Consider the following 24264-nt stretch of genomic DNA (forward strand, 5'->3'; position numbering starts at 1 on the left):
AAAGTTAATTCGCTGCTAAAATAGTATAATATCTGTAAACACACGTACCGTGCGCGACGGAAAACTCGTCCATTGTTTCGCTAACGTCAAGTTTCGCGTCCAACCGTCACAACGGCCAAGTTCTAAATTTAATTCACAAACTCCTTTTGCCTGTAACCAAGCAACAGGCTGCAACTTTAAACACGTCCGTGGCGAACCCCATTTAACACGAACCCCATTCAACACATTTTTTTTTTCAGCCCACTACTCCCTCTTCAATAGCAACAGAGATGAAGACGAAAAAGAAAAAAAATACTTTAACCATTTATGCCGCCCGTCAAACTTTTTATTATTACGAGGAGACGTGTATGAATTTTTAACTTTTTTCTCCGCGAATAGGAATTTTGTTCATATTGCTATTAATATTATTTTTCTCCGACCCCTGTCCAAACACTTCTTTCTAGGATTACGGAATAATGTACACAGTGGGCTCGAGGAACAATTTATCCAAGTTACTCGGGGAAGGAAAACGGCGACGGAACACTTCCGCCAATAACAAGCTGCTAGCTTGCAGCGCCTGGAAGTGTATTGTTTCTGCTTATCGTTACTAGTGTGTAAAAATAAGTAGGGCAACAATCGGCTGGAAGTTGGCTAATACGAAGACGTTTAAATTAGTATTCACATCAGTGCCAGAATGGGTAAATGTCTACATCGCCTTTCATAAACGTGAATCAGCGAATAAATGACTCAGGCTCGTGTTAGCTACCATAGCTAATGCGGTGGGCTGCGACATGTTACTTAGACGGGTTTTGTGATGTTAACTTGCTTACGAATCTTACGAGTTTGTGGTGATTAATATGCCCTGAGACTGATTAGACTCCTCTCTTGGCAGTCGGATAACTACTTTTTCTACTAAAAGCTGAAATAAAGGAGCACAGCCTCCGTTTTTCAGACGGTTCGGGTTATTTTCTGACCGGAAAGCTAGTTTTTCGGCAGGTGAGTTCACTGATCAACAGGCAAACATTAAAGTTTGTGTGTGTGTGTGAACCATCAGGGAATGCTTTAAATGAACCTTTTGTTGGCGTACCGGTTTTCCTGTAGCCGTAATGCACAAATGGTCGTAGGCCGAACCTGAATGTGACAGCTGTCATGTAAAAATACACTTTATCAGCTGTGATCTTTATCACACTTACAGATCATCTTCTAGAAGATCTCAGTTTGAGGTTGCTGCTTGCCACGTGTCTAAATTATCCTATAAATAAATAGTCACGTGAACACAAAAAATCACTTAAAGGAGTGGGTCCAACTAACTTCAGTCTATCATGTTGGCTCAAATCCCCACAGGCTATATTCCCTAATAAGAAAGAAGGGACACTGTGATTAGATGTTGAATGATCACACTCTGCTACATCCCTGACAGGTTGGGAATGTACAAACAAAGGTCTGTACCGACTGCTAAATGTGTGTGTGTTCCTCTGTTCTTCTTACAGATCAGTGCACGGTGCAGTTTAGAAAGATGAAGATGTTCTCAGTGGCGCACAAGACGGTCTTCGTGGTGGACCACTGTCCCTACATGGCAGAGTCCAGCCGTCAGCAGGTGGAGTGTGATGTCCTGACGAAGAGCCGAGCTCAAGGGGTCATCCCTTTGGCCCCCGTGTCCAAGTCCCTGTGGACCTGTGCTGTGGAGTGCTCCATGGAGTACTGTCGGATCCTCTACGATGTTTATCCGAAGGACAAGCTGGTTAGCTTTTTGTTTTGTTTTGTTTTTCTAGGTGACAGTTGAGTACCTGAGGGGAAATTTAACGTAATGAGACATGGTTGGAAGGCTTTAATCAATTTTGTCACAATGCACCAGGTGTGTTAATAATGACACATGTTCCACCACCGCTTTATTTTACAGATTAATTACATTGTGAGTGATTCAGAGTTCCACATACTGAACAGCTGGAGACGGGAAGATCAGAGCACTCATGAGGTAATCCGCGACTTATTAAAACTCAGCAAGACAACCGATGCATTTCCTGTCATAAACATCGATTAAATCATTTCTGTGTCTTTCTCTCTGCAGCTCATGTCAGCTCTGGCGGCCGTCGGCCCGCCAAATCCCCGAGAGGACCCGGAGTGTTGCAGCATCTTGCACGGGCTCGTCGCCGCCGTTGAGTCGCTATGCAAGATCACGGAGCTGCAGCACGAGAGGCGCACTGCGCTGATGGACACAGCCGACAGAGTTGCCAACAGAGGGCGCATCATCTGCCTAACTAACGCTAAAAGGTCACTGTCATAAACATGCCAGAAAATGCCAAATGCTTCTTATATTTTCTTCACCTTATTTTTTTTTGTCCACAGGATAAGAAATATTAGAAACCCTTCGCAAAAACAGCCTTAAAAATTACAACGGAATTTAATTAGTGCCTCTATCACTGTGCAACATCTAAAACTCTCACTAATGTAACTTGTACAATGTTGGTTAAGCCAATAATTTAATTCTTACATCTGCTTGAGTGGTAAAGATTCCAGTTGAGTGTCCAGAGTTAATGGGATAGAAACACAGAGAACCATTCAATGCATAATTACGTTAAGGGGAAATGGAAATTGAAGTTTAACAAATTTTTCTATAGTATTGTCGTAATAGTTGTGTTTATGCCCTTGTGTTTTTGTGTTGTTGTTTTTTTTTTCATACAGCGATACTCATGTACGCATGCTGGAAGACTGCATCCAGGAAACCATCATAGATCAAAACAAGACGGCGGCGGGCTCAGACAGGTCAGCAGAAAGAGTAGATTTACCTCCACCAAAGTGTGACTCGTGAACAGTCAATAAATAACACTTTTCTTTTTTCTTTTTTTTTTTTGTGGGGGTTTAGGCTGATGGCAATCCAGCAGTGTGAGCTGGTCCTAGTTCACATCTACCCACAGGGCGAGGACACGCTGGTGTCTGACCGACCCAAGAAAGAGGTGGGTGAGAATTTGGTCATATAATAATCAGCCGGGCGTTTTACCCACACTACATGTGTTTTTTCTGGTTTCAGATTTCTCCTCTGCTCACCAGTGAGGTTCACAGTGTTCGAGCTGGGAGACACTTGGCCACCAAGCTCAACATCTTGGTCCAGCAGCACTTTGACTTGGCCTCCACCACCATCACAAACATCCCCATGAAGGTAAAAAGCTTCTCCTTTCTGCCTTATGTCTGGTCTTTCGCATCCCTCACCAAAACGTTAACTCACATAAACGTGTTTTTTCCTCCTATCAGTATAAAAGTTGTTGGTGCGCTTTGTATTTTTTTTTCTTTATTGCTCGATTGCTTACTTTTGTCTTTTTCCCATTTCCTCCTTCACCCCTTTCCTTTTTGCTTGCTCGGTCGTTCAGTGTGAGCCCTCCCTCCCCTGTAATAACTCATTAAACTCTCACTCTTTTGTTTATCTCACCTGCATGTTGATATGACTGTGAACCTGCTGCTGGTTTCATGCTGTATTTTCTGTTTTGCTAGCCCACATTAAATGTTTGCGAACAGGTTAGTACTCTTATCACACACACATCAATCTCAGGATGGGGTGGAGTTCACACCTTGTCGTGTGCATATTTTGATCTCCACTGTTGCAAACAGTCTTACATTGTTATTTTGATGTGACAGCTGCTCCACAGATTTGCGGATGAGAAGTAAAGGACAGGCAACTCTGGTCTGGATTGCAGAGTTTGATGTTCAAGCTTGAAAATGTTAAAACTAAACTGATGTGATAACTGCATGTGTAGACGACATTTACGCTAAAAATGGGCATAATATTAACATTGCATTCAAATGTTTTAAATGTTGTCAAACCATCTGTGACCAACGTTGCCTCTTCTGAGTATCAAATGGTGGCTATGTTTGCATGGACAATATTTCTGATTGAAATCATTCTGATTAGACCGTTTACATGGACACTAATTAAACTGAGCTGATAAAATCGTAGACTATATATAAGAATGGATGACGCATCTCTACTTCCTTCTCGAGTTTGGAGCCAGAGTCGACCAAAAGTGGAGCCACAGAGTGACCCGTTAGACTCACTAGGGATTACGTTTGATTAATACTGCTCAAACTCAAACAGTTATAAAGAAATACTCGATTGTACACTCTACTGTACTTATTTATTTCGTTTTTCCTACTCTCGCAGTCCTATAGGATTACTGCAGCATCAGATTAACTAAAACAAAACCCCTTAGAAACATTGCCAGCCAGCCACCAGAGGGAGCTCTGCTTGCTTCGGTTCACTTTAAAGCAAGGGGTTTTCAACGTTTTTCAGGCCAAACTGATGGAGAGATTAAGCATTAAGTAGGGGTTCCCTACATACTCATTTGTTCTATAATAAACTTACATAATAATTATCATTTTGCATTCAATATTAAGCTATCCCTCATCCCTTTACTAAAACATGTCGGGTTCATGTTAATGTGCGTTTAACAAAATTTAAATTTGTGGGGGAAATTTAAAAAATATACAAAAAAATGTCTCATCAACCAAAGAATTCACAACTCCCCCCCTGCAGTACCTCTGGTGAAGACCTATGCTTTAGAGGAGCTGTCACGGCGTCAATCCCTTATATACAGTCTACGGATAAGTTACATGTGTTTGCATGTCCCCAAACATCAAAGGAAATGTGACGTTTTTGGTTTTGTGTGCTGTGGGCCATTGAATCTGCCACAAATGTAAACGGATTTTGTTCTTTAGATAAAAAAATGACAGAGAGAACAAGATGAACCAACACTTTCAACGAGCGCTGCCCACATAGATTTCTTGTTTGAACTTGTCCCACAAACTTGGACATATGAGGCAAACACGCACAGAAGGAATGTATACACACCACCCAGAGACGAAACGATCGGGCCGAGCGCTCACAAGGCCGTCAGGTGAACGGATTGTCAAAGGCTTACACCGCCCGTGTTAGTGAAAGACTAGTGTCCATGTAAACATAGCCACTATCAGTGTCTGTTAGGTGTGTATACCTTAAAGGTTGTCCAACCTTCCCCCCTCGTCTCTGTCCCCATTTAATTCCTTTCCTTTCCATGACGACGCCTTCCATTTAGTGTCTCAGTGTGCTCCATTGTGCTGTCTCAGTTACTATTTTCGACCATCCCTTAAATCCCTCAGAGTTTGTCAGGCTTAAATATCTGAAGCTGTTTGAACATTGTGTTAATCAGAGCATAGATGCATTAAACGCTCGTCTCTGGTTTAAAGAGGAGAAAACACCGTGAGCAAGTCACTATTTTCATTTTCCTTTTCCTTTTCCCATGGTCATTTACCCTTTGGAACATGAAATCAGCAGTGTTGTGTTTGTGCCTGCGTGTTAGTTTGCACATTTTAAGAGACTGACTTGACGCTGACACCGTGTGCATTGTTGTCTCCGGGCGGGGGGTCGGACAGGAAGAGCAGCACGCCAACACGTCGGCCAACTACGACGTCGAGCTCCTGCATCACAGAGACGCTCACCTGGAGTTCTTTAAAAGTGGTGGGTAAAACTGCAACGTACCGAGAGCTGCACGACACACAATTTCTTTCACGCCTCTGATGATTAGCGGTTCGCTTAATATTTAAAACTTTTGTGAATGGAAATGAACTGTTCGGTCTTTGCGTTTTGCAGGAGACCTGCACATGGCGGGCACCAGCACTCGAGAAAATGGCCTCAAAGAGACGGTTACGCTGAAGTGGTGCACTCCACGAACCAACAGCATAGGTGGGTGAAGTCAACTCCGGTCCAGCTGTACATATTTTGTAAGGAAAGTGCTTTTTCTTAATGCCAAGTAAGGTGATATGTTACCAGTTATTTTTGCTTTTGTATTTAAACAGATTCAGATTTCTGCATCTTTACCAGGACCTACAAGAGAACTCATGACATGAACTCATGACTCATAACATGACATGTTTTTTTCCCCCCACCTCAGAGCTACATTACTGCACAGGAGCCTATCGCATCTCCCCCACAGACGTCAACAGCCGGCCCTCGTCGTGTTTGACGAACTTCCTCCTGAACGGTAATCTACATAAACCCTTTTTAACGTCTATATTTTGTCCTAAGCTCCCAAAAACCTAAATTTACCTTGAGTAAGGAAGTGGCGTACTGTCTGACTTCTTGATCTTCCCCCGTCGTTGTCGGTCCACAGGTCGATCGGTGCTGCTGGAGCAGCCGAGGAAGTCGGGCTCCAAGGTCATCAGCCACATGCTCAGCAGCCACGGGGGCGAGATCTTCCTGCACGTGCTCAACAGCAACCGCTCCACCTTAGAGGACCCGCCGTCCATCAGCGAGGGCTGCGGCGGCAGAGTGACGGACTACCGGATCACTGTACGTTACGACCCGCGCCGCGCTGCGTCCGAACACGCGGCACGGACGTCCCTGGTTGAACCATATTTGTTTTTTCTGTCAGGATTTTGGGGAGTTCATGAGGGAGAACCGGTTGACGCCCGTGTCAGAGTCGTCCCACGACCCCTCGGGGAAGCTACCCGTCGACAGGGCCAAAGCTCAGCTGGAACGTCACACGCGTTACTGGCCCATGATCATCTCCCAGACCACCATCTTCAACATGCAGGCAGTGAGTAGCCTGCAGAGATTGTTAGATCTCTAGATTTAAGTCAAAGTTTAGGAGGTACAAAATGATGATACATACACCTAATAAATAAAATGGCAATGGAATAAAAATGAGCACAAATTAAAAAAAAAAAAAAAAAGTAAAAGAGAAGATAGGGAATAAAAGATAATGAGTAAAAGAATAAGGTTACTCATCCAGCTGGTACAAAAGATATTTGTCTTGTTATTCTCAGATAACATAGAGAATCTGCATCCAGGGCATTTTTCAAGTTTTTAACTGTGCAGTTTATCTCCTCTTCTTTGACACGTTTGTGCATCTGCGTGCGTTTCCGTTTTCCTCCACTAGGTGGTTCCTTTGGCCAACCTAATAGTGAAAGAGACTCTGACCGATGAGGACGTTCTGACCTGCCAGAAGACCGTCTACAACCTCGTTGAAATGGAGAGGAAGAACGACCCACTCCCCATTTCCACGGTGGGGTCCAGAGGCAAAGGCCCCAAGAGGTATTTATTTAGATTTGAGTGCAATTTTACAAACATCCTATGTCCTACGCTTCATGAGCAGAAACTGAAAATCGGCATCGTTGTTGTCACGCAGGGACGAACAGTACCGGATAATGTGGAACGAGCTGGAAACATTGGTGAAGACTCACGTCGGAGCCACGGAAAGACACCAGCGAGTGCTGGACTGCATCGTGGCCTGCCGCAGCAAACCGGAGGAGGAGGACAGGAAGAAGAGGGGGAGAAAGAGAGAGGAGAGGGAAGACAGGCTGGAGAAGAACGGCAACAAGGAGACAGAGGACAAAAGCTGGCAAGACTCTGAAAGGTCCGTAGGGTCTATAAACCTGTGGTTTGTGTACAGCTAGATTATTGTTTTTTTTTCAAAAATGCCCCATCTAAACCATGTTTCACTGCTGCACTGCCCTGAAGACTAAAGGGTTTGCTGGATAAAGAGGAGCAGGAGTCAGAGGTGATCAAGGACTCCCCGGACTCGCCCGAGCCGCTCAACAAGAAGCCTCGTCTCTCCACGGAGGAGGTCCAGCCTCCAGAGAGAGCCAAAGGTACGAGCAGCCGTCATCTTATGTCTGTTCAGAAGCAGGTAGTGAAACAAGCTTCGCGCTCACTCACCGACTTCTCTGCACTGGTCTCAATTCTGTGCGTGAAAGATTTTTTTGTTTACAGCATTTTTAATGCAAAGTTCACAGAATTAAAATGACACGAGGAAACACCAAATGCAGTTTTTAAATGAAGTCCTGATCTGAATCCTACTGAGATGCCGTGGTGTGACCATAAAAAGGTGGTTCATGCCAGAAAACCCTCCATTGTGGCTTAATTACAACGACTCTACAGAGATGAGTAGAACAAAATTCCTCATTGCAAGTTATCACAAGTGCTGCTTCTAAGCGTTGCCCAACCAGGTTTAGGTTTAGGGGCAGGGGTGAAAAACCTTCATCTCTCTTTCACTTCATGCATTTTAAAATAGCCAAAGTCAAAACCCAAACAAATAAAATCATTTCAATATACTTACCCTAACCCTTTCTCTCCGTTTTTATTTAAAATGTGTGATAACTGACAGATATTTAAATCATGTTGAAAGAGTTCTAGACAACCGCAAGAATTTTTGTGGGATTTCGTTGGCGCAATTTCTTGTTCATCCTGTCCCGGCGCAATCGCCGTTTCTTGACGTCTGTGCACCAGTTATCGAAAACGTCAAAGTGCATTAAATCAAACGCACCGATCCGCACAGCGACCGCTGTGTTTCGGTAGATGTAGATGTGCACTCACATGCTGCTGAGTGAAATCTCCGGTCGTCAGCTCATAAGCAGTTTCTTGTCCGAGCTGTTCTGTATCGTTAAAAGTGACTCTGCTACTCTCCTACTGATTTTAATTGGGACATTTTGCAGCGAACGTAAAGACGTAGCGGATTTATTTTCTGCCCCAGAGTTCGGCCGTGACTGGTTCTGAGTGAGGGCTTCATAGCAGGCAGCCGCTCTCCCATCTTCCTGGTACTGCGTACCGCCACTGAGTCTTTTAGGGGTACGCAGTACCGGACCGTACCGGCTTACTTTCACCCCTGTTTAGGCGACAATCACTCTTTCACTCAGGGCCTCACCACCGTAGCTTCCAGCATGGCTCCAGTATTTAACAATAACTCATTTCGCTGTCTTGAGAAATTGTTTAAGAATTTAGTAAATCCCCTCCGTGACCTTTTTTTTTTTTTTTTTTTAAAACAAACTGCATTTATTCATATTTTTTTCCTCCGTCTTTCCTTTCAGGTCCTGTCTCACTCCTCACCATGTGGACCAACCGAATCACTGCAGCCAACTCCAGGAAGCACCAAGAGTTTGTCGGAAGAGCGAGCTCAGTAAACAACAAGTTCGAGTTGTACCAGCACCTCAAAGACGACAATGGGTGTGTTACGGAAAAGTCTGTCATTGCCCTGTGGGTGTAACAGTCATGTTGAATGACAGTTCCCCCCGAGGCTTAGTCCTGAATGCTTGTGTTGTCTTTGCATTTTGACAGGATCCTGACTAAATCTTTTTTTTTTTTTACCCTTCACAGGATGGACGTTCATGAAAACGGGAAGGCGTCCAGATGATGTTTCCACAGATCTACTGGTTCACCCTTTCCGAGGGTTGAGATTGTGGACCGCGGTGTTTTTCAGACTACCGAAAATGTGGTAGTCAGGAAAAAATAGACAGTGAACTCTAACGAGGAATTTGTAATGTTCTTTTTTTTTTTACCCATGATTTTGTAGATATGCTGTTCATATATTGTGTAACACAATAAAAGCTGCCAGTAGAGAGCATTGCTGTTGGCTTTCACACAAATGATCCTGAATGTGGAATTTTTTCTGAAGATTGTGAGGAGAAATGTCCATGCTTGAAATGGAAAAGGAAGTGGATCATGTTTACTTCCAACAGTCTGGAACTGTGAGGGTCTGTCACAGTAAAAAAAAACAAGAAAAAAATAGTCATTTATTTAAAAAAATCATACTGCTGAGGACGTGACTGTAGTATCTTGAGAGTTTTCCCTTTCGGCTTGCAGTCAGACGGGAGTTCGTCGGGCAACGGGTTGTTGAACCACGGGCTCAGCGGAGGTGGAGGTAGCTCGGGGTGGAGCAGCGGGGGACGCCTTGGTCTTATGGCTGAAAGGTCTCGGCATTGAACCGCGACAGTGCTGCGCGCAGGCCAAATGGCGACTGTTCTCGGCCTCCTAAGACCTCTGCAGAAGTAGAGGACCGCCGAGACCAGGAGGACGACGAGGATGAGAAGACAGACTATAAGGAGAGCTGTCAACATGTCGGCAGTCCGTTGATAGGGGTCCACCCGTTTAGAGGTGGTGCTTGGAGCCGGAGATGCAGGGACACAGGTTTCAGAGGTGGGACTAAGGGACGAATTGGTGCCTAAACCCGGATTCAATGTAGACTGAGTTGAACTAGAAACTGTAGGAGTGGTAGGAAAACAGTCAGAACTGAATATTACAGATCCAACTCTTGAGATGGGAAACTCTGGAAGCATTGCTTCTCTGAACGCAAGGTTGACCGATCCGTCTGCAGAGCTCATTGCCAGCCACATCCTCCGTATCTGATCAGCGTGACAGCGTGTTGTCCTGATTTGAGTTTCACACAGGCTGTAGTTGTACCAAGACACCACGGTGGAGCCGGGAGTCACGGAAACTATGGAAAGATGGCGGCCGCTGGAGCCGTTGAAGAAGCCGGCTAGTTTCCTCAGCAGCAGCTCTACCCTGCGGCGCCGACGCAGCATGGAGTGGAGGCTGCGCTGAGCTGTCAGGGTGAAAACGTGGCAGGGGTCCACGGGGCTGCGGCTCAGATCCAGGGTTAGAGGCAACCGGGCGCTCAAACCGTGCCTGTCCCGAGCCACCAGGAGGAGATCCTGAGGAGCAAACTGCAGGTCCACCTCCAGAGGAACGCCGTGAAGCTCCAAACTGTCAAGAGCCAACCAGGTACCCACTCCGTCGGGGGGTCCGTCCGTCAGCTGCATCTCCAGGGACAGAGCATCCGCCTCGCCGTCCTCCGGATCTACAAAGGTTCTGGGTGGGATCGAGTAGTGGAAGGGGAAACCAACAGTGGCCGTCAGAGCTGGGATAGGCTGTGCCACTTTAGGAGGGAGATTGAGGGAGCCTGGGAAATAATTTATTATTATTTTAAGAGACAATTTGAATAAATTACTTTTGATACACAGATTCAGAACCGCAAAAACTATATTAAAGGTGCAGCTGTCAGACCCTGTTTTTTAAAGCTGCAGTTTTTCCACTAAAGATAAAAAAAAGGTATTTTGTAATATTTTATTAATTAGTAATTCTTAAAAACACAGGGACATGGATGAGCGGTACTCACCAGAGGTAGAAGCTGAAGGGCACGAAGGCTGGACTGAGCTCGGGTCTTGATACGAAGTAAGGTCTAAAGCTAATAATGGTGAGGTTGACATGCTCAGAAACTGCTGAGTAGGAAGCTGCCCTGCGATTGGCTTCCCGCTGTTTCCATTGAAGTTAGTTGATGACGGGTTCGTTACTGTAGAGAGGACGTCACCTTCCGAGTTGTCGATTTGTCGACGAGACGTCACGTGGTTTATTTGTGAAGCCTCGCTTGCAGGCATCTCCTCCGTGGACCCTAACAACAACGATGCAAATTTATTTGACTCGGAGTGCTGCTCTAAAACATTTCCTGAGGGACGCAATGAAAGATATTCACTCAAAGTTCCTTTGATTGTTGAAGTACAACCGCTCGCGTCCCGTGCCACTGATTCATCACATAATGGAAACGAAAGGTCTGGACCCGAGGATGTTGTGTAAAGTTCATGAGCTACAGTTTTTAGAACTGGTGGAAGTATATCCAGAAGCGTTTTCATTAAAAATGCGCTTGTCATCACTGTACTGACTAAAGATATGTGGGAGAACGTCTGAGTTTTCTCAAGATACCGAGTCTGAGTAAGTTCCACTGAAGACCTGATTTGCACGGTCCCCTGGCTTGATTTAAAAGATAGTGTTGGGACTGAAATAATTTGAGGGTTTGATGAAGAAGGGCTCAAAGACAAATGCGTTGGTAACCATGTGACATTTCCTAAACTTAACGCCTGCTCGTTTTCATTGAAACTGTCTTGGCTTCCAAGAGTCTGCTGCTGTGAAGAAAAATCTCCAACATCATGAAGTGAAGATATGGAAAACGTCTGCAGCACGGGAATCAGAGATGTAAATACTACATCCGTCTCAAGCTGTCCGCTAAAAAGCTCAGAGGGTAAAGCAGGTGTGAACATCTCTGATGCCTCCAGACTGTATAACAAGGGGGTTGAGAGCGAAGGCTCCAGCTCAGGTTGTCCAGACGTCAATGTGGTCGGTGACATATACTGAGACATCACATCCTGATAAATCCCAGTCGTGGACAAACTGCAGATTGTATCAGAGCGCTGAGTTACTGGCTCTGTCGCCAAGTACGGTGACACATATGGAACCGGTTGAGTAGCTGGTACGTTGTGTGATGTCGGCAGCCAGCGTGTTGTCGTTAATGTGGAGCTCTGCGGTCGTACGTCAGTGTCTTTTGAGAGTGGATGAGAAACAGATGAGAGGCTGTGGTGGGCTGGTTGGGCTGCGCTGTGGTCGCTAATGAGCTCTCGGTCATAGATAGTGTGATCTAGGAGAGGGAGAATGCAGGGCAAGTTATTTGGTGCAACAACAACAAGTGTTCATAGTTCTCCAGCGGCCAAGTCTAAGGTTCGTGTCATCAGTTTATGGAGTAGCATTGCTTCTGAAAAAGGGTTTGGATCACACTCATTCGTATCATTTCTAGATAGCAGTTTGTGAACCAAAGATTTAACCAAAATACAAGCTAAAAACCTCTAGTGGACATTTTCCTAAAGTTGTCCAATATGCTCAAAACCTCAGTTTATGGTGCTTCCATAATTAAAAACAATAATCAAAAAATAACAATTTAGGAGCTGATCGGTGCCGATGTCCAAGCGGTCAAGCCAAGATGTCAAAAAATTCACTTAATGCTTTTTAATGTACATTGGTCTCATCCCCAGCTCTGACACAGTAATTTATTTTCCATGTGGTCAAGCTTTCCTTTTCTCTATTAGCCCATATGTTCCTCCATTCATTCATTCATTCATGCATTGAACTCCAGTCAGGCTGTGGGCCACCATTCAACAAGGTCAACTCATTACAACATATGATCTGAATGACTAAACACCCAGAACAATCACATGCAGTCATGTTGAAGTCAGCAGCACCCAGACTTGCCCCGTGAGGTGGCCGTCGATTGGCTCTCTGAGTCAGTGCGGTCGGCTGTGTAGGACTCAGTCCAGAGGGGGGTTTCCCTCCGGTGAGGTCTCGGGGTCAGACGAGTGGCCAGCCATTCTCCTTCACTGGTCTCGCGTGTCAGCGCCGAAGAGGCCGGGGTCAGCGGTCTGCACGATGGTGGCAGTGTTGAGAGGAGACTAAAACTTCCATATGCTGCTTCAGATGTAATGTTGGGAAAGCTGCCAACTTCTGTCCTTAGCAGACAGTGCTGCATTAAACTCACATTCTGGAGAAACAGCAATAGTTTGAGGTAAAGGTCCAGGCTTTTAGGTGACAGGACGCTCTTTTGGTTAAATACGTCTGGTAGGTCGTCCATGTCCTGTTTCTACCTCGGAAGGAGATAAATCCTAAAAAGCCCATTTACTTTCCAGAGAAAAAGGAAGCATGCACTTTCCAGGGTGGATGGACATTTTTTAAAATCCTTCTTCACCGCAATGAAAAACTGGTGTTGTTCCAAGAGAAATATCAAATGTTAAAACATTCCAACAGACTACATGTACAGTGACACACCGCCAAGTAGCAGTGTGTGTTTACAGCTGGATGGAACCTGATCATCAAGCCCATCATTAACAGAGATCAGTTACAAGTCAGTTGTGGTTACTAAGATACGTGAAATGCTACCAGGCGCCAACAATGACTTCTGTGACTTAAGGTGGCTGATCTCAGTTCAGCCTCTTGGTGCACCAAATCAGAAGGCTGCGGGTATTTTTTTGTTCATGTCGTTGAGTGGGCTGTTCTTTGAGTTATTGATTTGACATATTTGTAACACAACAACCAACAATCAGTCTAAACCAGACCAGGAGTCTACAGTCATGCTACCTGCCCTACTTACATGCTCATATAGACACTGCTAACTTGGTGGTGATTAGCTGGTATGCTGTCTATGCATGAACTAAACTGAAGCCGCACGGTTATGTCTTTAGTTTTGTTTGGTCTTATGAGCGTTGGACACATTTGATTGTGTCAGAAGAGGCTGAAAAGTACAAGGGACACTGATATTAAGAGAAAGATGACAACAAACGAACTAAAGAACAATACGAGAAGGATTGCTTAGAATTAGCCAGTATGTTATCTCTTTTTATATTGACCGTGAAATAGAGAAACTAACTTTCTTGTATGATATACTAGACAGATATACTCCATAATATTCTACTTTTCGGCATAAAAATGACACGAAACATTAGGGGATCTTCACACAAGTCCTGAACGTAGGCAAGAACCTAATTGAACAAATGAAACAAAATTATTCTGTGAAACTGAACCAGTATTACATATCAGTGAGTGGTAAAGGCAAATACACCTCAAGGACAAATTAAAGCCCATCCAGCTGTTTTGTTAAGGAAAAAAAGTCATGGATTGGTCACAGTCTAACCTGTGCCTGTGTCTGATGGCACCGAGCTTCGTGAGGACGTCAGAAAAAGAGTTATTACTAATCAAACTGCAGGCCTCTCCTTCGCTTTGGGAAACTCGTATTGTTTAGCGAATACTTTTGAGAGGCTGAACACCCATGTTTAACCTGTAGGCTCAAAAAACATAAACATAAAAGACCTAACTTTAACTGTCCAATGTGGCCTTCTCTTTGTGTGGATATATTTCTTTTACACACAATATATACATTGCAAAAAAAAAGAAAGAAAGAAAGAGGATGAGTCTGTTTAGCATTGCCGTCCTCTCTTGACAGACTTGACAGTTTGCTCCCTGTTTTTCTCAACATTACAGAAGAGGTGAAGAGATTACATTCTGAACAGTTATATAAGCTGTTTAAACCTGTGTGAATGCACATGCAGGATAGGTATTTCTTAGTCCTTCACATGTAGTTTTAGTACATACACTCAGTTTGTTCTCTGATCAAGCATAACATTATGACTACCTTCCTAATATTGTGCAGGTTTCCCCTGTGCTTCTAAAACAGTTGAGACTCATCAGAGAATGGACATGGACAGTGTTTTTTTTTTTATGTGTGTGTGTCTGTGTCAGGCTACATCCTGCTGGGGGTGGCTGCTGCCATCAAGGAGTGTCATTGCTATGGGGTGGGGGTGACTGGTCTCGTCTTTGTGCACATGTCAAAGCAACATACACGTTAATGCCAGGTCCAAAAGTCTCCTGGCAGAACAGTGAATCGTCACTAGATCACAGATCAGTGTTACTTGTCCTGCCAGTGGCTTTAATGTTGTGGCTGATCGGGGCATGTGCGATGTATGTAGACGTCATTTCAGTCATTTTAGCATAATCGCATGGGATGTCAATTTTACATGCGCAAAAGTTCTTAAATTATGTTGCTACTTCCGTCTGCACTCCCACATGCTTTGCAGTCACAGTACAAATGTCTTTGGGTATTGGCTTATGTTAATCAGGTACTATATTGTTTTATCCAGCTTCTTGCAACACATATTTCATTGTGTAACTCTGTCGTCCTCTCGCTACACTATGTTGTGGCCCTTGAGCCAGGTCACCTGGGATAGTTCAAACTTTTGTGGAGACTGAACACTGGAGTTTTGTTCTTGAATGATTAGAAGTGACAGAAGTGTTGTTGTTGGCTGCTACATGTTTCCTGTTGGTGTGTCTTCAGCGAGTGTCTCCGGTCCTTTTAGTTTCTTGCAGTCGCTCTTGCAGTTAGTAAGTGAACCAGCTGTACTGAGCAACTGGGCCTTCCTACGAGTCACTGATGTTAAGCTTTTAAAGGGAGATGAAGCTGAGTGAGTTGATGAATTTGTAAGTTTTAGGTATTGCTTTGAGAAATAAATTGAAGAAAGACTTGTGTTTAATTTCAGTAGCTAATGTTAACGTGCCTCCTGGTAAAACCATATGTTTTTTGTTTTTTTTTTTCTCAGAGCTAACTCTTGGCATAAGCCATATAGGTGGCAGAGCCAAATATTAGAGAGAGTCAGGCCAACTCAAATCATGGGCGCTATGTTAGACGCATCAAAGAGAAAATTCTACAGTGTAACCCTATGTGGCAGATGTGCTATGTTGAAATAAATTGCTTATTTTCACCATTAACGGGCCTATAAATGTTATTGCCAACATCTGTCAATATGTAAAAGGCCCTCACTGAAATATCCCAGCGTCTACTTATTTTAAATATCTTAAATGAGCCTGCTTTGTAGCCCAATAGCCTTATCAGTCACTTCGCTGTGTCTACCTTCTCCTCAGTCTCCCGTGTTCATTCATCGCTGAGAAAAGTTTGAAATTACTCAGACAAATTATAAATACTCAGAAATAGTGAAACTAGTCTTACTGTTATTTAGCATTATCATTATCACCTTTGTTTAATAACACATAATAGTTTACAACTACTAGTTTCACAACCATGTATGTTGTCATTATTATTATTATTGTTGTCATTATTATATTGTTAAAATTACCAAATGTTACAGTTTAACTAACTGTTATTAATTCTAGTAAATGTGGTCATGTGAAATAAAGTTTATTTGTACAATACCTACTTTGTATGCCCTATATGTATGTCTGAACACAGGTACAAGTCAGGCAACTAGCAGCAGCATGGCCCGTGAGACAGAGCTTGAAACGGGCGAGTTCTGTAATTGTATGTCACAGCAGGGGTTTTCAGTGTCACTATGGACATATTCATTTATTCATTTTCTGTAACCGATTGTCCTCAAGAGAGTCACGGTGGGGTCTATCATTGGGCGAGAGGTGGGGTACACCACTGTCCCATCTGTGAACCACTATGGACAAGCTTTGGGTTTAGTTCTGTCAAATACTCACAAATACTATTATATCACAATATTCACATCAGTCACACATGCAGCATGGACTTTTCATCTGGAACGATTTATCAGTACGAATAAGTCTTTAAGCCTTTAAACTGGTTGATGTTGTTTGTTTGTATTGCATTTAGATTGTGGCTGTTAAAAAAGGTATTTCAGGTATTTCAGGGTGAGGCATCCTAACAGACAGTAGCGCACGAACTCTGCCTACTAAGTGTAGTGATGAGTGGTGGTTTTGAGAAGCTCCAGTGAAACTTGGACACGCCAAGACAACACAGGTAATTAACAAGTCAAAATTATTTTGAGGCAAAATAGTTTCCAATTTACTTAACCTGTAATGAAAAAGTAATATTGTGAAGAAACACAGTTTCCTCAGAAGTGCTATTTTTGAGAATGAAGCAGTGGATTTTATGAATTGACACCCAAATTTAATCTGTTTTCAAAACTTCGAGTTCTGCTAGCTGGTTTGTAATTATTGCTGCATGGGCAATTTCTTTTTTAAAGTTTAAATTGCCAAACAGTATTTGTATATAAAGTTTAATTAACATTTAAGCTAACTGCATAAAAAGAAAAAGAATCCAAGTTAGCTGGTGCATGACGAATAGTGGAAAACGAGATGAAACGAGAGAAGCATCTTTGCAGCAGGTGTATGTAAAGTAGCAAGGACTAAACTGCGTCACATACACTTTTTATTTGTATTTATGCATTTAGTGTGTCATTTTACAGACAAATAATAACTGATCTGCACATTTTTGTTCTAGATATCTGCAGTGTTGTAGCTGAAAGCAACATCACTGTGTTCAGATTTAATTCGCTAGCAGTGTATTAGAAAATGAGCAGACCAGAACTAAGAAGGCAACGATATATGTGATCCTGTAACGTTTGTAGCATCCAATACAGTGAAGCTCCTGCCTTTTAATTTAAAAAACTGACCGTATTGGGGGTTATCTTGCCATGTGGCAGCTTTTCTTCCAACTAAAGTCTCACTTATTAGTCATATAGTTCCTATATGGTTGTGACTGCATGTGGGTGGTAGTTGTGTATATGTGCAGTGCATCTCTGTTACCCAGACCAGGAGCTGAGCATCACGTGGTTAAATAAATCAATGGTGCTGAATCAATAACATACAAATATTTAACTTATCTTGAAACTACATCGACTATTACTATTAAGGGCAAACATGACCAACTGATGTGTATTTGTTTGACGGCATACTGTCCAGTTGTGAGGTATTAAGTGGTACTGTTGGTGCTGAAGTGTTAAAATGGAGTGTTAAAAAGGAAGGTCCTGGCTTGCAGGAAATATTTTTAAGAGAAGAGGCATGAAGCCAACTGAGAAAGGAATGGCTTGTTGTGAGTTTAATGGCGCCGCTTAGCGCTGCCACATGATTCTCTTATAAGCTGGCAAAGGCACAGGAATAGACACAGGCTTGGAATCTTTGACTAATTGTGGACTCTAGAGTCGCAATTATGGGAGTTATTTTCGCTATGTTTAACGTAACATCCCAGTTCATAGACCACATCAGTGCTGCATTGCCACATAGTTGACATAATTCCATATTACAATGCTCGGCAACATTAACAACAAAGTGCAGTTTACTGCATCGAAATAGACTTCACCAGTAAATACCAGTAGTATTAGTATGGGTTTAAAAGATGCAAAGAGTAATTACACTACAGCTTAATACGCTGACATTCAGGCAAATTTGCTCTTACTAAGACAACAGTCTGTCTTTTTTCAGGTCGAGGGGTTGAACATGGGATTTCTTTGGAGGAATTAAATTTTTCAAGTCATTCAAAAAAGATATGCAGGGTTCTAAATTAACAACCGCCAACCCAACAAATGCTAGCCACAGTTTGACCGGTGTTGCATGAGGCAATTATATCAGTCAGAGCCGCTCTACTGTTACAGTATTTCTTATATTTCCTGTGAACACAACTACATAATGATGTCCCAGGCGTCCATTGGCTGGTCAAAGGCACACTACAGTCTGCAGTGCAACCAGCACAGGAAACAAACGGGAGTGTCTCCCAGAAAACACAAAGAAGAAGAAAAAAAGCAAGAACAGGGAGCACAGACTTTTTTTTTAAAAAAAAGAGAGAGAGGAGGGAGCTACCTAAACAGTAAATTAAAGTGAAAAGTAAAGTTAATGTAAATGTGGCAGTGGCTGGGACAGACATCTGGGAGCAAGAAGAGAAAGCAAGAGAAAGCATCTCTTTCACACAAACTAAATGAACTCTGTGATCGTTCCTGTGCATGTAACTGCACATTTTGCATGTGAAGTATGATGAAAGATAATTAAGTAAAGTGACCACAGCTGGGCACAGTAACTGTTTCAGGTTTGAGTTTACAAGCACCAGCTTTACTGCACAAACAAGATGAAATACTGAACTGGATACAGATAAGGAGCATGAATGAGACACGTTTCACTGTTAAGCCCCACATCGTTAAAAAAGGGCATTAATAATTCATTATAAAGGCTGCATTTCGACCAGCGCTTTGTATAAGTGAAACTAAGGGGGGTGGAGCACAGAAAGAGAACAAAAAAACAGAATTATGACTGTGGCCTGCTTTGAGATGTCCTGGCCACTCGACTGGAGCAGCACAGCGTAGTGGCACCAACAACCGACCATCAGCGATCGCCTGCAAAAATGCTGGTGGGAGCACCCCACCCCACCCCATTGGCACATGGAGAATTCAAAAAAGTCAAAGTCAAAACAAACCTTTGTGAAACTAAACTACCACTAAACTACTAAACAAACTACTGTGAAAGAGCTGCAAATCCAGACAGGCAAGTTATTTTTGCACACTGTAAGACTACATTCCCATAGATGGATCCATGAAACCCTGCAACAAATGGAACAAATGCGTATACATTTCATTGTCACTTTTAAGACTTAAAATCAGTATAACAGAGTTTTTCTTACCTGCAAAACCTCTGCATCTCCACAGGCACCAAGGATGGCAGTAAACTGGCTGGGACTGTTGTCCATAGGAGTGTTTTACGTACTCATACTGGCAACGGGCATCTGGGCATCCAAGAAGTCCAAGCATGAGGAGAAGAAATGCTCTGGGAACCGTAGTGAAGTCGCTATGGTTGGAGGACGGAACTTAAACATTTGGGTCAGCATATTTACTATGACAGGTAATGAAAAAAATGATGATGGCAACGGTGTCATTGATGGGGGCTCAAATGGTCACAATAGTACCCCATGTTGGGGCTCAACTTTGAAATCATGGAATGTTTTTAAAAATGTATTGGTGAAGTTATTGTCTTTGTTACTGGCTGTTTGTCCGATCTTGTTTTGTAGCCACATGGGTTGGAGGAGGTTATGTTTTGGGTAATGCTGAAGTCATCTATGATCCAACAAAAGGACTGGTCTGGGCCACTGCACCTATTGCCTTCCCGATAAACATGATTTTAGGTGGGTGAGCTCAAATGCAATGAACACTGTGATAAAATAATCATCAATAAACTCTGTGTTGGACATTTCTGTCGCTCACAGCAAAGAGAGAGCAAGCATCAAGAGAGGCAAATGAGCACACAGAAAACGCAGCGTAGATCTATTTTATGCTTCTCATCTACTGGAGGTCGCATTGTTCACTCGTTTCAGCTATCTGTGTGTCTCCTAGACACGGGCCCTGAAAAAACACAAGAATGCTACACAACATATGGCATATAACTCAATAGACCAAACTGATGGAGAGATTAAGGAGGGACTCTCTACCTAATATATGTATTGTGTATTACACTTGGCCTAGTGCTATTTATAGATATACACCATTATTATAATTTTGCATAGTCAGATAATACACAGGTGCAAATCTATAGTGTGGTGATTGAAAGATAACATCTCCCGCCTCCATTTATCCTTTTCTTAAAATATATTGGATTCATGTCAATGTGTATTTAAAGATATTTAAATTTGTGGGGAAATTTAAAAAAAAACCCCCCCCCCCCCCCCCCAAAAAAAAAAATAAAATAAAAATATATATAAATAATATAATATATATATATAATATATATATATATATCATACAACAAATGTAATCAAAAAAAAATACAAAAAATGTCTAATCAACCAAAGATTTTGCAACGTCCCTGCAGTACTAAACCAGGGGTTCTCAACCTTTTGTAAGCTGACTGACGTCTGCAAGGCCGGGAAACATGACTTTTGCGGCATTGCAAAGACAGTCGCAGCAGCAGAGATCAAGTGTAACCATCGGTATTGAGTGTAATAAACTCCATCACCAGAGGCTCTCTCATTACATTACACACATCACACAGACACACATTAACGGAGATCTGACAGAAAATAACGGAAAGGAAAATTTCTTACTCCGGCTTTGAAAACAGTCAGCATAATCAGTCATCCAGCTCCAACAGTTTAATAATCCACTGATGTTATTACTGTTTACATCCTGTTCCTCGCGGTCAGAGTTTCATCCATTTGTATTGTGTGAAAAAAAAGAAAAAAAAGGCATATAACTCATATGCATCTATACATAATTAAAAGCAGCTTCTAGACTATGTGTATTTGTTTTATCAGTGTTATTCATGGCACATTTGTGTCTTTGTGTGGTTATGATTTATTTATCACTACTACTTTAATAAAATACAGTACATGAACTATTCACTATGTTTGTTAGTAATGGTTTGGTTGGTGGGGTGTACGGTTTTTATTTGTCTGACTTCAGGTGGACTGTTCTTTGTCAAACCCATTCGGTCAAAGACATATGTCACCCTTGCGGACCCATTTCAAGAGAAATATGGCAACGTTTTTGGAGCTATACTCTTCATTCCTGCCCTCATTGGAGACATCTTGTGGGTAGCATGCATTCTTTCTGCGTTGGGTAAGTTTATCATTAACAGAATACAGTGACACCAGCATTTTAACATAACTTTGTGTTGGCCAACAGGGAACTAAAACAACTACTTTAAAATTACAGCAGCTTTGTGAAAGTCAATGTATGTCTGTGGTTACAGGTGGGACAGTAAGTGTGATCATGGATCTCTCCTCCGCAATTGCTGTGACTGTCTCTGCAGTCGTGGCGGTCGTTTACACATTATTGGGAGGATTATACTCTGTGGCCTACACTGACGTCATCCAGCTAACTTTCATCGTACTCGGCTTGGTACGGAGATTTCTTTTATGAACCCTTCTGACACCATTTTTAGTGTGAAGCTCTTTTGTTTCACAACGAAATATATAGATATGATATAGGTATGTTTGGCCTGTTCTGCTGGATAGTGTGCCATGGTCATTTATGATCATCATAGCATGAACTGTATTGATTTTGATTACTCCTTGACATTTCATATAGTGTGTAGGTGTAGCAGCCATGACACCAACTGATAGTCGTCTCTTTGCTGGTGTTTAGTCCCGATAGCCTTTGTTGAATCTAGTCCTCTGATGTGGGTTTGGTGTGTTCAAACTATTAGATGGAAATAAATGGAAGTCAAAAAGACTTAGTCGATCCCTTTAAGTGAAGGTTTTAATTTCTATTGTGTTTTACGCAGGACTGTTAAACTGTCTCCTCTTTATTTCAGTGGGTCTGCGTGCCTTTTATCCTGACAAGCACCTATTCTGCTAATTTCACCGTTGCTGCAGTAACCAAACTGCACCAGGAGCCATGGATCGGCAAACTGGAACTAAAAGATGTAGGACGCTGGGTAGACGAGTTACTGCTGCTGGTAAGGGACACCATCAATGGCCTCCATTGAAACCATTGAACCAACATATTGCATTCATTACAACACAGTCATTACCTCTTTTTATAATCCTCTCTAAGGGAATTGGAGGACTCTGCTACCAAGCGTTCTACCAGAGGGTCCTGTCCACAGCCACTGATGCTCAAGCTAAGCTCACTTGTTACGTTGGAGGTGTATTATGTCTAACCCTTGCCATCCCATCACTCGTCATTGGGGCAGTGGCGGCATCTACCAGTACGTAGTCTTACCTATCTAAATATTGTTGTCCTCACTGTCTTGAAATTCATTTTTATTTCTTTCTGGGAGCAGGGCCCTCACATAGCCATACACTCTGTTGACTGTGCTTTTAAACTGACTCTTTGACACTAGTTCTGTGTTAAGAAGATTTAAAATGTTCCAACATTGCTTCAAATTATTGTAAAAAAAGAGGTTTGAGCCAAGTTAAACAATTTAAAAACAGAGTGCACAGTGCAGTATTTTGTTAGGACCTCCAGAAAAGTACATTTCTGTTTCATTTGTTGATTGGGTACTTGTCTATATTTATATCCCATGTTAGGATACTCTATATGGTTACTGTAATTACATTTCCTTTATGTGTGTCAGATTGGAACGAGACCACCTTTGGTTCACCCAGCCCGTACGAACAGGGGAAAGCTGGTATGATCTTGCCAATTGCCCTTCATTATCTTTGCCCTTTCTTCGTGTCACTGATCGGTATTGGAGCACTCGCTGCTGCTGTAATGTCCTCAGCCGACTCTGCACTCCTGTCTGCCTCCTCCCAACTGGCCCGAAATGTCTTCAAGAATATCATTTGGAAGGACGTGAGTAAACACTTTTGGTCTGCAGCACACGAGCAAGCAGCAAATGAATATTTCTCAAGACTGATCCACATCGCTTTAACAAACGTGATTGCTCATAAATGGATTTCCTCTATTTTAGGCATCAGAGAAAGCTATTCTTGTGGTGGTTAAGTTGTCAGTCGTCCTGTGTGGAGTGATAGGAGCAGGCCTGGCCATGTTAACGTCGTCCGTTCACCTGCTCATGATAGTCAGTGGAGATGTCTTGTATTCGATGCTGACTCCCCAGGTGATGTGCACCTTTTTCTTGCCCCAGTTGGTCAACCTGTACGGGGCCTGTACTGGCTTTGTGTTAGGGATTCTGCTGAGACTTCTGGTTGGGCAACCTGAAATAGGCCTCCCTGACGTTCTGCCCCTGCCGTGGGACGAGATGCAGGAGGACGGTTCCAGGCACCGCTTGTTCCCTTTTCGCACCGCTATTATGCTCCTCACCACCGCAACCATTATACTAGTGTCACAGCTGGGTGAGTGGATATCTAAGAAGAGGCTGCTGAGAAGTACAAGTGATGCTGATATGAAGAGGGACACGCATTACATGGAACCAATCCAGAGACATGCGGAAGAGAGTGAAAAACTGAATGAGGAATAATAATGGAAGCAACAGATGTTATATTTGGTTTTTACTGTAGGATTTGGTGATATGGGGAAAATGTGCTCCTACAATAATTTATTAGGGGTTCACTAATGTGTCTAAGGGTGTGTTCACACTTCAGTTCTCTTGGTCCTGACTGAATTAAGTGTGAACACATCCTGAAATTGAGTTGTGTGGTTGAGATGAGGATTTTACTTTGATACTTTAAGGGCATAGCTCAGCATGCTTGCTACTACTTGCTTTGGCTCCATTTTTGAGGAGCTGTGGTGACCCATCTTTATACAGTCTGTGGTTTGCCGAGACTAGATGAGAGGCAGAGGTGTCTTCACTTTAATGCAGCAACATTTTAATCTTTCAAGCGTTTTTGGTCATCGTAGACATCTGTCAAATTATATCTGCGTGGAAACATTAGAAATAATGTTTACTCAGGTTAACTTACCTTCTTTTGAATAAAAAATCATGACAAAGCAATTGAGTGTGTTATTTTTAAAACAATGCTTTCAGTCAGTAATAAACAG

At 42.8% G+C, this 24264-nt stretch overlaps 3 protein-coding genes across 5 annotated transcripts; 2 read left to right on the forward strand and 1 right to left on the reverse strand.

The window, feature by feature from the left end:
* The first annotated feature begins 523 nt into the window (after nucleotides 1-523).
* ints13 (integrator complex subunit 13) lies at nucleotides 524-9369 on the forward strand. 3 transcript variants are annotated; one of them, XM_047575303.1, is made up of 19 exons: nucleotides 536-677; nucleotides 872-975; nucleotides 1470-1720; nucleotides 1880-1954; nucleotides 2048-2250; nucleotides 2662-2742; nucleotides 2843-2933; nucleotides 3008-3136; nucleotides 3466-3489; nucleotides 5380-5464; nucleotides 5597-5689; nucleotides 5898-5987; nucleotides 6117-6295; nucleotides 6378-6542; nucleotides 6885-7039; nucleotides 7134-7361; nucleotides 7466-7596; nucleotides 8812-8947; nucleotides 9098-9369. In XM_047575303.1, the coding sequence occupies exons 3-19, from the start codon at nucleotides 1496-1498 to the stop codon at nucleotides 9132-9134; spliced, it is 2127 nt and encodes a 708-aa protein (XP_047431259.1). In that variant the 5' UTR covers nucleotides 536-677; nucleotides 872-975; nucleotides 1470-1495; the 3' UTR covers nucleotides 9135-9369. The 3 variants fall into 3 exon arrangements, with proteins under 3 accessions (XP_047431257.1, XP_047431258.1, XP_047431259.1); XM_047575301.1 differs by lacking the exon at nucleotides 872-975 and having other exon boundaries at nucleotides 524-677; XM_047575302.1 differs by lacking the exons at nucleotides 872-975; nucleotides 3466-3489 and having other exon boundaries at nucleotides 524-677.
* A 129-nt stretch (nucleotides 9370-9498) lies between these two features.
* LOC125000001 (dystroglycan 1-like) lies at nucleotides 9499-12280 on the reverse strand. Its single transcript, XM_047575299.1, has 2 exons — nucleotides 10896-12280; nucleotides 9499-10679 (listed from the first exon to the last, which is right to left on the reverse strand). The coding sequence occupies exons 1-2, from the start codon at nucleotides 11908-11910 to the stop codon at nucleotides 9514-9516; spliced, it is 2181 nt and encodes a 726-aa protein (XP_047431255.1). The 5' UTR covers nucleotides 11911-12280; the 3' UTR covers nucleotides 9499-9513.
* A 4526-nt stretch (nucleotides 12281-16806) lies between these two features.
* LOC125000133 (high affinity choline transporter 1-like) lies at nucleotides 16807-24214 on the forward strand. Its single transcript, XM_047575512.1, has 9 exons — nucleotides 16807-16862; nucleotides 19537-19729; nucleotides 19896-20009; nucleotides 21283-21438; nucleotides 21572-21720; nucleotides 22136-22279; nucleotides 22378-22531; nucleotides 22901-23118; nucleotides 23237-24214. Exons 2-9 carry the CDS (start codon nucleotides 19546-19548, stop codon nucleotides 23741-23743), a joined length of 1626 nt encoding a protein of 541 aa, XP_047431468.1. The 5' UTR covers nucleotides 16807-16862; nucleotides 19537-19545; the 3' UTR covers nucleotides 23744-24214.
* Nucleotides 24215-24264: the final 50 nt, after the last annotated feature.

This window comes from Mugil cephalus, chromosome 22 (genome assembly GCF_022458985.1).
Source record: "Mugil cephalus isolate CIBA_MC_2020 chromosome 22, CIBA_Mcephalus_1.1, whole genome shotgun sequence".
In the NCBI taxonomy this organism is placed as follows: Eukaryota; Metazoa; Chordata; class Actinopteri; order Mugiliformes; family Mugilidae; genus Mugil; species Mugil cephalus.

Bases quoted from the DNA above. Each gene is read 5' to 3' on its own strand.
- LOC125000133 (XM_047575512.1), top strand. From the start codon at position 19,546: ATGGCAGTAAACTGGCTGGGACTGTTGTCCATAGGAGTGTTTTACGTA. The intron at 19,730-19,895 runs GTAATGAAAAAA...CTTGTTTTGTAG, and splicing joins CAGCATATTTACTATGACAG to CCACATGGGTTGGAGGAGGT. The intron at 22,280-22,377 runs GTAAGGGACACC...ATCCTCTCTAAG, and splicing joins TAGACGAGTTACTGCTGCTG to GGAATTGGAGGACTCTGCTA.
- ints13 (XM_047575301.1), top strand. The intron at 2,251-2,661 runs GTCACTGTCATA...TTTTTCATACAG, and splicing joins TGCCTAACTAACGCTAAAAG to CGATACTCATGTACGCATGC. The intron at 2,934-3,007 runs GTGGGTGAGAAT...TTCTGGTTTCAG, and splicing joins CTGACCGACCCAAGAAAGAG to ATTTCTCCTCTGCTCACCAG.
- LOC125000001 (XM_047575299.1), bottom strand. From the start codon at position 11,910: ATGTCTCAGTATATGTCACCGACCACATTGACGTCTGGACAACCTGAG. The intron at 10,680-10,895 runs GTGAGTACCGCT...ATTATTTCCCAG, and splicing joins CCCTTCAGCTTCTACCTCTG to GCTCCCTCAATCTCCCTCCT.